The sequence below is a fragment of the Periplaneta americana genome, chromosome 2 (genome assembly GCF_040183065.1).
Source record: "Periplaneta americana isolate PAMFEO1 chromosome 2, P.americana_PAMFEO1_priV1, whole genome shotgun sequence".
Classification (NCBI taxonomy): domain Eukaryota; kingdom Metazoa; phylum Arthropoda; class Insecta; order Blattodea; family Blattidae; genus Periplaneta; species Periplaneta americana.
Window position 1 is genome coordinate 5,072,418 of NC_091118.1, and position 12,707 is coordinate 5,085,124.

The 12,707-nt window shown below is 38.6% G+C and overlaps 1 protein-coding gene across 1 annotated transcript in view; it reads left to right on the forward strand.

The window, feature by feature from the left end:
* LOC138711949 (fatty acid synthase-like) overlaps positions 1–12,707 on the forward strand; it is a 147,644-nt gene that overhangs the window by 44,934 nt on the left and 90,003 nt on the right. The window contains exons 20-21 of the mRNA XM_069843256.1: positions 9,154–9,470; positions 12,177–12,464. Of these exons, the coding sequence (XP_069699357.1) occupies positions 9,154–9,470; positions 12,177–12,464 (605 nt within the window). The remainder of the gene's footprint in view (positions 1–9,153; positions 9,471–12,176; positions 12,465–12,707) is intronic.

Consider the following 12,707-nt stretch of genomic DNA (forward strand, 5'->3'; position numbering starts at 1 on the left):
AGCGCATCTGGCCGCGAAACCAGGTGGCCCAGGTTCGAATCCCAATCGGGACAAGTTACCTGGTTGAAGTTTTTTCAACCAACCCAATACAAGCAAATGCTGGGTAACTTTCGGTGCTGGACCCCGGACTCATTTCACCGGCATTATCACCTTCATTTCATTCAGACGCTAAATAACCTAAGCTGTTGACAAAGCATCGTAAAATAACGTACTAAAATAAATAAATCATTGGTGTATGCCAGTAAACCCCGAAACATCCGTGAGTTAAATGAGAAAATTCGACGAGTTGTCGGCAAAATCCAAGTGGAAATTTGTCAGTCATAGCGAATTTCACGGACAGAGTTCTTGCATGCCAGCGCAGTAGAGGGCGTCATATGCCCGACATCATTTTCCATACCTGAAATGGAAAGGTGAGTTGAACATGTTTATGTCCTAGTTTAAAGTATTTTGAAAAAATGAAGTTCATAATTTGATATACCAAAACTGGCGTGCTTTCTGAACGACCCTTTATACACATCTTTCAGTAATCTTTGACATACGAAATAATTCTGTATATAGCCTCTATAAAGGGGGAAAGCTCAGAGAAAATTATGCGAGGGGGATCCAGGAAATAACGACCGTTTTGTTGTAATAATTAAAAAAATATATTTATTTGAAAAAACGAAGTCTGTTACATAACTGAAGCTTCCTTTACTTCTCTACATTTAAACATTTGTCGTATCTGTTCACTAGCTTTAGAATTCCCGTGTTATACTCCTCTGCTGCCAGTTCATTAAGCCAGGTGTTCACTGTCTTCTTCAACTCTTCATCACTTCCAAAATGCGCACCACCCAGAAAGTCTTTCAGCTTATTGAAAAGGTGAAAATCGCTAGGAGCAAGGTCTGGATGGACTATAGGGCGGATGATCAAAGATTTCCCAACCGAATTGATCCAGCAATTCTCGAGTTGAAGCAGCAGTGTGCGGGCAGGCACAGATTTTGTGGTAGCCAAGATGTTGCAACACAATTTCACCAAGCAAAGAACGAGAAATGTCAGGAAAGGCAATATGCAATTCGTCGAGTGATGTGCGCCTGTCTTGCAAGATTCTGTCGTTCACTTTAGTCTTCAGGTCTTCTGTGATTAGTGACGGGCATCCGGGTCGAGTTTCATTGTGGACATTTGTTCGCCCATTGTTGAACATTTCGCACCATTTTCTCACATTTCTTTCATTCATTACAGTATCACCATACACTTCTTTCAATTGCCGGTAAATTTCTGCAGGTTTCAAATGTCGGGCATTCAAAAATCGAATCACACTCCTCACCTCACAGTCAGCGGGATTATCAATCACGTCGTTCATTTTGAAGTAACACAAAATGCACAATGGCGACTTGTTGCAACCAGTACTCACAACATTATGAGAACACATGTTAAGGAAGCCAGTTGACCTTCAAACAAGGAAGGGGAGTCAGCTGCGCGGCGGGTATGCGCGAACGGTCATTATTTCCTGGATCCCCCTCGTATAACAAACACAAAACTTAAAATTAAATTTGAATCAAACAGAAAACTTTCTAAAATTGTACGAGAAAAATTACATAAAAACGAAATTATATATTACACTTAGCGATCATGTTAGAAGGGCACTGCAATACTGAATAATTACATAATTTTAATGTTCTGAATGAAAGAGTTCTCCTTTTTTAACCATGCTTGTACCTAGAGTAACTTCCTTCAGTCTCCAAGAAGTAACTGGTACAGATTTATGTACAGTAGTGGCAAAAAAAACCGGACCGACCCTTGTAGCTGATTTCAGAGCCTTGTTCACTCAGAGCTCGATAGACTGGTAACTAATACTTTCGTGGTTCGAATCCTGCCTGGGAAGGAAACTTTTTTTGTTCCTTATTCAAATTTATTCCCAATACTTTTCAATTGCAGCGATATTTTACTACTTAATTAACTTATTATTCCCAGAACATGAATTTTACCAGCAATCGAAAAGTATTGTGAATAAATTTGAATAAGGGATAAAAAAAAGTTTCCTTCCCAGTCAAGATTCGAACCACGAAAGTCTTAGTTACCAGTCTATTGTGCTCTGGAATGAACAAGGCTCTGAAATCAGCTACAAGTGTCGGTTTTTGCCACTATTATACAAACTGAAAATGTGGAATATCAAAGATACTGTATTTGCATCATCATACTGTGTATTAGGTGACATTGTTCCCGCGATAACATGACCGAAACTCACAGTATTTTTTCATATGGCCGAACATAAATTTTATTATCTGCCATAAGGACCCTTATGTGAGTCAAAACATTTCCATAGCAGGATGAAAAATGATGTTTACACAGTCCTATTGCACAAAGAAGTTTTCATAAATACCTTAAAATGATGGTTTTCTACTTTTTCATACAAAATATTAGCTGAGAGCATCATTTTGTATGAGACGTAACGCAGTAGAACAGTGACCAAGTAATTGAAGAGAAGTAGGTCTGTTTTGAGTCTCCTTTTGTGTTTTGGTGTTTCAGTGTTCTGTATGAAACATTGTTTGTCTACTCTTATTTCAGAATAGCATAACTGATGTTTAACCCATTGAAACTGAAGTATTCGCTCCAAACTCTTATATCAGCAAGTTAATCTCCAAACGCTTAGGATTCCTTTCTTACAGATTAGTCACTACCTTATTCCCTGATATGCAATCCTGAATTGATTGTAAGTGATCTGGATAGGATAGGCTGGAGAGTTGTTTATGAAGTAATAGTACGATTAAATTTGTCATGAAAGTCAACAGCTTCAATCAGCCTAAAAATTGGTTAGTGTTATCACTGAGAGCACAACGCGGCTATGAAGATACTGTGACTTTTAATTCAAACAATAATGCAACTTTTATTCATAACAATAATAATCAGTTTCTATAATTGAATTTAAACACTCCCGTCAACAATGGGATTTCCACTCCACACAGCAACACAGTATTCGTTATTGCAATCCACAGACGACAATGACAATTCACTTGGACTATTGAGAACAACAATGTGTATGTATGTATGTATTTATTCACACTGCAATGGGTATATACCCGGTGGCAGTGGTAACTAATTACTAGACATCGGATTTTTAGGCACTAAAAATTGCAGTTTTAGGCGCCTAAAATAAGCTCAAAATTTGTAAAATTAGGCTCTATTTTAATGAAAATAGGCATTTTAGGCACATCAAGGTATCATACTTATTTCTTTCACTGAAAATTTTAGTTATACACTAAAATACGCACAAAAAAGTATGTTTAAACATTAAAAAAGAATACTATATTATATTTATAAACAGAGCTGCACAAATTTAATATATTGAAACTAATGAAATAATGATTATTGATATCAAGATTACTCATTTTAAGTTATTGAAATTCAGTTCCATGCTCAGACTTTATTATAATTATCTGCACAGTACACCACCAGAATTTTTTCTAAGTTCTCCACAGTTAACCTTTGCCTTTTGTCACTGAGAATCATTTTGAAAGCAGAAAAACTTCTTTCAACCGAAACTGATGTGAAAGGCGCAAATTTTTAATTAGGTACAATAGAAACATCAATACTTACTGGAACATTTACACTTTCCCCCGATATCACTCTTGATACTTTTTCCAACAATGAAAATCCTACATTCTTATTTAATACGTTGTCCCACTTATTTTTAACTTTTTCCCCAGTTTCGCCCAAAGCAGAATGTATGTTCACTTGAGCTTCCTTTACTATTGCTATTTGGCTACAAAGAGATTGTTTTTCACGTTTTAATTGTTCAGTGCTTGCAGGTATGAAAGAAAAGTTTGATGTTATGTAGGCAATATCGTTTTTCACTCGTGAGTCATTCAGACAATCTTTCACTGCTTTCACACACACTGCACTATCAGTTTCAGGTAATTTATCAATAACTGTGACCACTTCTTTAAAATACTTAGAATAATACACCACTGACTGAATCCAGGTTCCCCATCGTGTAACAACCGGCTGAGGTGGGAGTGGGATATCTGGAAAGTTCTCTCTGAATATTGAAATCCTGGATGGGGCTTTACAAAAACATTTTTTTGTGTTAGAAATAAACGAATTGACAAGAGGAAATTCATTCCGGATTGTTTCAGAAACCCTGTGAAGGGCATGTGCTAGACAGGTTACATGCGTGAGGTTAGGATAAAATGTTTTTTAAGAAGTGGAGCTGCAGCAACCATGTATGAGGCAGCATCAGTACAAAACAACAGAACTTTAGAATCGTCTATATTACCTGAGTATAAAGACTGTAGGCCTTTATTTACAAAATAAGCAATGGCTTGGCTATTCACTTTCGAAAGTTCCTTAACACATACGAGGTGTGGAATCGAAGGTCCATCAGGACTAAGTTTTCCTACTACCATATTTGCTATATACCTATTCATAGGATCTGAGATTTCATCCACAGAGACCCATATGTAAGAATCACCTATATCCTCCCGAATGGAAGCTAAAGTTTCATTGTATATTCTGTCTAAGTAATTTTTTCTTAGGGTCGACTCAGATGGGATATTTTGTTTGCAGTATTTTTGTAAAAACTGTCTTAAAACCGGATATTAAATTGCATTCCAGGGAATGTTAGCAGCAACAAACGCTCTGGTTAAATCAGCATAGAAATTGCTGCTGAGATTGGATGAAGTAGGCTGTGTTAGTAAAGTTTGTTGCAGTTGATTTTTCTGCTGAGCTTTAGCCTTATGAGCCGCTCCTTGCACATGCTGCTTTAGGTGGCACTTCTTTTCTTGCGAAATCTAAAAATGTAAAGTAAACTGAATTAAAATAAAATCCTAATTGTTGTATTGCCGTATTTCTATCACAAAGTTAGTGGGTTCGAACAATCAAAATTTTAATGTCCTGCAAATACTTTAACTATCGGAATTTAAAAGTTAAAGTGTAGTGGTCTTAAAAAGAATTATACCTCAGGATAGCTCAATCAATGTATAAATATTATAGGCCTACTCATTAAAATTAATAGAATTTATATATTTCAACTATTGTTACATACCTGTTTGCTACAAATCATGCAGAATATTATTTTTCCATCATAAGTGAATTCTGAATATTCTGTTAGCCATTGCCGGATCAATGTAGATTTTGCACTTATATTTTTCGGTATTATCGCGTTAAACTTCACAGGAAAACGTCCTACCGCTCAAAACTTCTCAACACAAATAAGGTGAGGGAAAGAGCAACTGTTAACGAGCATTCAAATGAACCGTTGTTATTGAGATTCAATTGGACAAAAATACAAAGTTCCACTTATTGTTGCATTTCCTGGTAGTTAACACTAGAAGGGCCATTCTTTTAAATATTTTGTAACGGTTTACCCTACTAATTCGCAGTTTTACGACTTTTCATAAATATTTCAAAAACACTCTTTCTCCAAAAATTGTGATTTTATGACACTCTGAAGGGCAGTACAGCTAATCGGTTTCAGACCGAAAACAGTCATTTTTATAGTATAGTATATCTCTGAATCGGTAGCAGCACATGTTGTGATTGTTGCCTGCTTCAAAACTAAGGTTGCTTCTTTGTCGGCATTTATGCCTCCAAACATGTTAAATTCGGTGAAATCTATTGCGAGTGTCGTGAGATTCAAAACATTTTGTTTCCTTTATCAATGGTTTCATGGCCGGTGTGAAGCAAACTTTCCACTTTTTAAATTCCTTAAATTTCGCAGTGAATGCATGTATAAATTATAAAAAGTAGGAGTAAAATGCGAAACTTTACAGTGAGTTAGGCATTTTTTGGCGAATATTAACAAATTAGGCTCTAATAACCGTTTTAGGGCATTTTAGGGCACTATAAAACTCTTTGAATACCTTTCAATTTCCATGAAACACAAATATTAATAATTATTTTTACTTTTCTCCTAAAGAAACAAAATAGGCATTTGCCCTAGAATCCGATGTCTGCTAATTACACTCAATAATGACAATAATAAACTTGTTAATTATAAATATACTTAATAATACCAATAATTAATACAAGTAATTAATACTAACAATAATTTATAATAATAATAATAATAATAATAATAATAATAACAATAGGGAATATCCTAAATTAAATGAAGCACGATCACTTAAAATAACATTTAAAATAAATCTAATTTGTATCTTAAATCTAAGTTCGAACTAAAACCCACGAGTATATGCTCATATCTGCACAAGTACCTTTCAACATTACACTCATTTCTCTGTCAACTCACTCACTGCACTGGAACTACGACACATTTCACTGATTCTATCCTGATTTCACTAACACTTCAAAAACATTTCACTGTTCAAATACTTTGCACTGCCACTATAAACTATAAAGCTTCCCTGACAGTAAACGTTTCACTGACACAACACACTTCTTCACTGATACAACACTTCAATAACAAAATATAATTTACGTCCTTTACATACTGTGTATAATTACCGTCTATTAGTAAAGTCCTTAAGCCTATTTTTAAATACAATGTACTCCTGATCTCAACTAATGTTCACAAAGCACTATTTACAACACAAAACTGTCAGTTCTCAGTTCACAGTTCGTTTGCCTTGGCTAGTTCTTCTAGCTCAGTCACTCATGTTCACAGTATATCGAACCCAAGACTTCCGGAGACAGTCCACTGCACTCGAACTCAAGACTTCCAACTGCGTTGCTTCCGCCTGGACACTGCTCCAGTTCACTCGCGTGTCGAACCCTAGACTTCTGGGTGCTGCTGAACTCGCCGTCCAATACTAACAACAGCTGGCTCCCTTCGAAGGCTGCTCGCTTTTTATTAGTTAAGCCACGCTTTCCAGAAACTGCGACCCTCGAAGTTTCTGCTTCTACCGACTTCTGTTCTCGCTGCTTCTTTTCCTGGACGATTCTGTTCGGGAGGTTTCGTCCCCCCCTTCACCTCGCCAGCGCAGAACCTGCAGCTTTGCGTCCCCTTTGCATCGTACCACACCGCAAATGCCCATGCACCAGATGCGCGCGCAACCCGTCTCTCGCGCTCCCTGCCCTCTGTGGGACGCGCGATCGAATCCCGGCTGTCACAATACTCTTAGGGTCGATATCTAAAACACGGACGAAATCATGGTTCCAAACCTCGGCTTTTAAACTGCGATCGAGGTCTGAATCCTTATGCGATTTCTAAAACGAAGTCGAGACGCGGCTTGAGGAGAAACCGAGGTTCGTGGGTTTTATATATGGCAACGCAGCTAAGAATCGATTTTTATTCCTGTACACAGTCGATATTAGAAATAAATGAACATCGGGATTAATATTTTTATTAAATTGCAGTAAGTAACGTTCTTTTGTTCTCAGCTAAGGTATTGTTATATTTATGGAATATACATGCGTTTAAAATACTAGCATTACTTAGTATTTAATAGGGAACGGATTTTTAGGTACCAGAAATGATATTACCGACACTTCGTTGCAGATTATTATTTAGCATTCTTGCTAAATTTTGTGTTGATTCCTTCGAAAATCGAAATATTCGCCTGAAATTATCGTCGTTTAATAGGTACAAAGGATTATTCCTGTCTCTCATCACTCTAATCCGGAGATTTAATACTCGTAGACACAAATTTTTCTTTGATAATCATCCAGCTGATCTACTACCTCCATCTTGTACACATGAAACCATGGTTTTAAACCTGCCCCAGCCGTGGTCTCTGCTTCACACCATGATTTCGAGCCATGCCTCAGGAAAATGAAAAAGACTTACTTACTTACTTACAAATGGCTTTTAAGGAATCCGCAGGTTCATTGCCGCCCTCACATAAGCCCGCCATCGGTCCCTATCCTGAGCAAGATTAATCCAGTCTCTGTCATCATATCCAACATCCCTCAAATCCATTTTAATATTATCCTCCCATCTACGTCTCGGCCTCCCCAAAGGTCTTTTTCCCTCCGGTCTCCCAACTAACACTCTATATGCATTTCTGGATTCGCCCATACGTGCTACATACCATGCCCATCTCAAACGTCTGGATTTAATGTTCCTAATTATGTCAGGTGAAGAATACAATGCGTGAAGCTCTCCGTTGTGTAACTTTCTCCATTCTCCTGTAACTTCATCCCTCTTAGCCCCAAATATTTTCCTAAGCACCTTATTCTCAAATACCCTTAACCTATGTTCCTCTCTCAGAGTGGAGTCCAAGTTTCACAACAATACAGAACAACCGGTAATATAACTGTTTTATAAATTCTAACTTTCAGATTTTTTGACAGCAGACTGGATGATAAAAGCTTCTCAACCGAATAATAACACAGATTTCCCATATTTATTCTGCGTTTAATTTCCTCCTGAGTGTCATTTATATTTGTTACTGTTGCTCCAAGATATTTGAATTTTTCCACCCTTTCGAAGGATAAATCTCCAATTTTTATATTTCCATTTCGTACAATATTCTGGTCACGAGACATAATCATATACTTTGTCTTTTCGGGATTTCTTCCAAACCGATCGCTTTACTTGCTTCCAGTAAAATTCCCGTGTTTTCCCTAATCGTTTGTGGATTTTCTCCTAACATATTCACGTCATCCGCATAGACAAGCAGCTGATGTAACCCGTTCAATTCCAAACCCTCTCTGTTATCCTGAACTTTCCTAATGGCATACTCTAGAGCAAAGTTAAACATTAAAGGTGATAGTGCATCTCCCTGCTTTAGCCCGCAGTGAATTGGAAAGGCATCAGATAATGAAAAAGACTTCGTTTTATAAATCCAAATGCGGTTTAAAGCCATGGTCGTGGTCTAGACCTCGTTTTAGAAATCGACCCTTATAGTTCACTATATTAATCAGAAACTGAATGTACCAACCCTGCAGCGTGCTGGCCTCTATATTCTGTACACAACTAGTCTATTCCCAGTGGTTCAGTGACCAAGCGTTGGGCTCTATTAATAATGGGTTACAGATGTTAGAGCACCATTGGGAAAAGTGTATCGAAGTGCAGGAGATTATGTTGCACGCACATGAAATTTTAGCCCGATATCACGTCCTCTCTCTGCCAGCCCACCTTCATAGAATGAGTGTAGAGGACATAGTAACATTGTGGATTCAGTTAGTCGAAACATTCCTTCACATTTCCATGTACAGAATTACGTCTAGCAGAAACTTTTGTGGTAATTTTTCTGTGTATCAATGTCGTTTCAGTGCTCCCTGTGCACTTCTATGAAGACGTCAACGTCGTCCAATCAGGGGGCGTGGAGATGCGTGGTCTGAGGGCCAGTCCCATCAACATGCGCAGGCCCCAGGGCGAGCCCGTGCTGGAGACCCACGGCTTCGTGGAATACTCGGAGCCCCCGGGGCTCGAACTGTTGGCCTGTGTGCGTGTGTGCGTGCACCTGGTGCTGGAGAACCAGAGCGGCAGCAGCGGCAGCAGGGTGAAGGTGGTGGAGCTGCTGGGGCAGGGCACGGAGCTGCTAGCAGGCCACGTGGTGGACATTCTGGGGGATCTGCCCCTCATACAGGCCAGTACCACCACTTTCAACTCACAACACTACCACTACCACTTTCGTCACTGCAAACTGCTTTTCTGCTACTGACACAATCTTCTCCAAACATTCAACATCTCGACCACCACCAACATTACTACAGTCACCACCTTGACGACCACCATTACTGCTACAGAGAATACCAGTCAGCTATTGGCCGGTCTCACGCACGGGAGTGGCAACCAATCAACTCCTGAGCATTTTCGGACCGTTGTCTCTCCACTCAAGGCGTAATACACACTATGTCAGCCAGTGTGTTAACAACAGCTTTTAATTCGCAAGTGACTATAATATTATTATGCCATCCCACAAGTTAACACTAGAACAGACAATTTTTCGCACAGTTACGTGAGAACAAATTCTTGTAGAGAAGTGCAGTGTTACTACAAATGATCTTTCCGATTACAAACTTGAATAACTATTGTTAGGAGACACTTAGAAACATGGTATTGGTATCAATGGAAAGAGAAACTCAAATATTTTTGTTATGTTGGTGAACCTGTCGCATATTTATTAATTTCGTTGTTAGGAGACGATATAACAGAAAAACGGCTGCAAACGAAGACAGGAGGGCATTTAGTGTGCTAGATTTTCACATATCCCAGTCTGTTGTCACTGTACAACGCAATTTTAGAAGAAAATTTGGTGTTGATCCTCCCATTGGGCCCAGTGTCCGTAAGTGGTACTTAGACATTTTACAGTTATGGCTTCTTCCACAACTGGAACAGGACATCGAAGGTCTCATTTTTCAGCAGAATGGGGCACCACTCTAGTACCACTTAGATGTTAGAAACGAACTGAATACACGACTTCCAAGGATATGGATTGGACGTGCTGGCCGTGAAGATTTAGAATGTTTGGGTTGGCCTCCACGTTCCCCCGACCTCACTCGTGATTTTTTTTCTGTGGGGTTTTATAAAACAACAAGTGTATCAGCCACCATTACCACCTACCATTGAGGATCTTTGTGTCCGCATCACAGAGGCCATTGCACTGGTGGATGGTCCAATGCTACAGCGTGTTTGGAAGGAAATTGACTACAGACTTGATGTGTGCCGTGTGACACAAGGAGCTCACATTGAGCACGTGTGACTTACTTACTGTTGTGAAATAAATGTTTCTCTTTCTGTTTCATGTTTCATGTTTTCCAGTGAAAAAATTTTAAAATTGTTGGAGTTTCTGTTTCTGTTGATACCAATTTCATGTTTTCTAATTTTTGCTGATTTAAGAGTAGCACATGTGATTTAACCGAATGGATAACAAAAATATTTGAGTTTCTTTTTCAATTGATACCAATATCATGTTTCTAAGTGTCTCCTAACGATAGCTATTCAAGTTTGTAATCGGAAAGATAATTTATAGCAACACTGTATGTAAACTAGAGCAATTCCCTGGTGTTCCATTTCCACATAGAGATACTAAAAGAATACTTGTTCTTAGATTTAGGGAAACAAGATCGATAAGCAATAGAATTCATAGGCGAAAATGACATGTTCTAACGAAAGAAAAACTTGATGAAATTAGGCGATCATTAGAGTGTTCTCCAAAGAAAACTCTATGTCGTGTTTGACAGGAATTTTGAGTTTTAAAAACCTCAGTCCATGAGTTACTGAATTTCTAAAATTGAAAGTTTGCAGTGACATGACAATGTAAATCGTGTCAATTTCTGTAATTGGGTTTTGCAGAATATTGCTGACGATCTTGCTGATTCACATTCAGTCATTTTCTCAGATTTAATTTAGTTTAATTTTCATGGTTCTGTTTGTTCACAAAAATATATAGGCACTGGAGCACAGAAAATCCCCAATTAATTCATGATGTTCCCCTTCATGATGAAAGATTGATGTGCAGTGTGGTATAACTAGTGCCTATATTTTATGAAGATACAATAAATGAACAGATATACAGCGCAGAAGTACTCGCACATTTTTTCAGTTGCCGACGGATGACGAGAGGGTATTTTCAACAAGATACTGCCACACCCTAATAATATAAGGGGAGTTTTTGATGTCAGAATATTTTCTAGAAAGTTATGGCCTTCCACCTGATCTTACCATGTGCGATTTTTGTGAGGAACCCAAATAAAAATAGAGTCTCTAGAAGTAACCCTCACACTACAATGTAACTTACAACTCGGTTAATAAAAGCATGCACATAATTTTATTTTATGCTGTAATGAGTATCGTACTAACATGTGTTATAGAAGTTGTTCAAAGTGGTCTTTATTCTGCATTCGAGCATTGCTGACATCTTTGATAAAATTGGCATTCATACGGAAATGTTCTACTCCTGAAATTCTTTTGTTACATTGTCATTCAGTTGCCGGCCTGATTGGCGGAGTTGGTATAGTGCTCGCCTTCTGTGCCTGAGATTGCAGGTTCGATCCCGGGCCAGGTCGATGGCATTTAAGTGTGCTTAAATGCGTCAGGCTCATGTCAGTAGATTTATTGACATGTAAAAGAACTCCTGTAGGACAAAATTCTGGCACACCGGTGACGCTGATATAACCTAGGTAGTTGCGAGTATCGTAACAATTTAACATAACAATTGTCTTTCAGTTCATCTGTCATGGCCTGTCATTGGGATCAAGGAAAGTAATAAGTTACCCGAATTTAATTTCTCTTGATTAACAGTAAATGTTTTTAAAGCAGATTTATCTTACGATTTAAAAATTTCCAACAGCCTGACATAACAGTTATGGCCAGTGCAGACAATCCTTCAGTGGCCGATCTGGAGTCTTCTCAAATCAAGGTGGAAGATCGCAAGATGGAAAGAGGAGAGGACTGCAGGCTCATCATTGCTGCCAACATCCTGTCAGACACTAAGCTGCTGGACACGGCAGTGAAAGCACTGGCTGATGGGGCATTCATCTTGACACGAGAGACTGATGCAGACAAGAGTGTTGAGGCAGACCTGGACGTCGTCTTCGAGAAGACCATGGAGGACTACAAGTTGCTGCTGTTGAGGAAGGCAGGTGCAATTACAAGCTACTTTAGTTATTGGATTGGAGTGCAGTAGCAGTAGTAGTAGTAGTGCTGACAGTGACAGTAGTAGTAGTAGTACTGACAGTGACAGTAGTGGTAGTAGTAGTAGTAGTAGTAGTAGTGGTGGTGGTGACAGTGACAGTAGTAGTAGTAGTAGTAGTAGTAGTAGTGGTGGTGACAGTGACAGTAGTAGTAGTAGTAGTAGTAGTAGTACCAGTAGTAGTAGTAG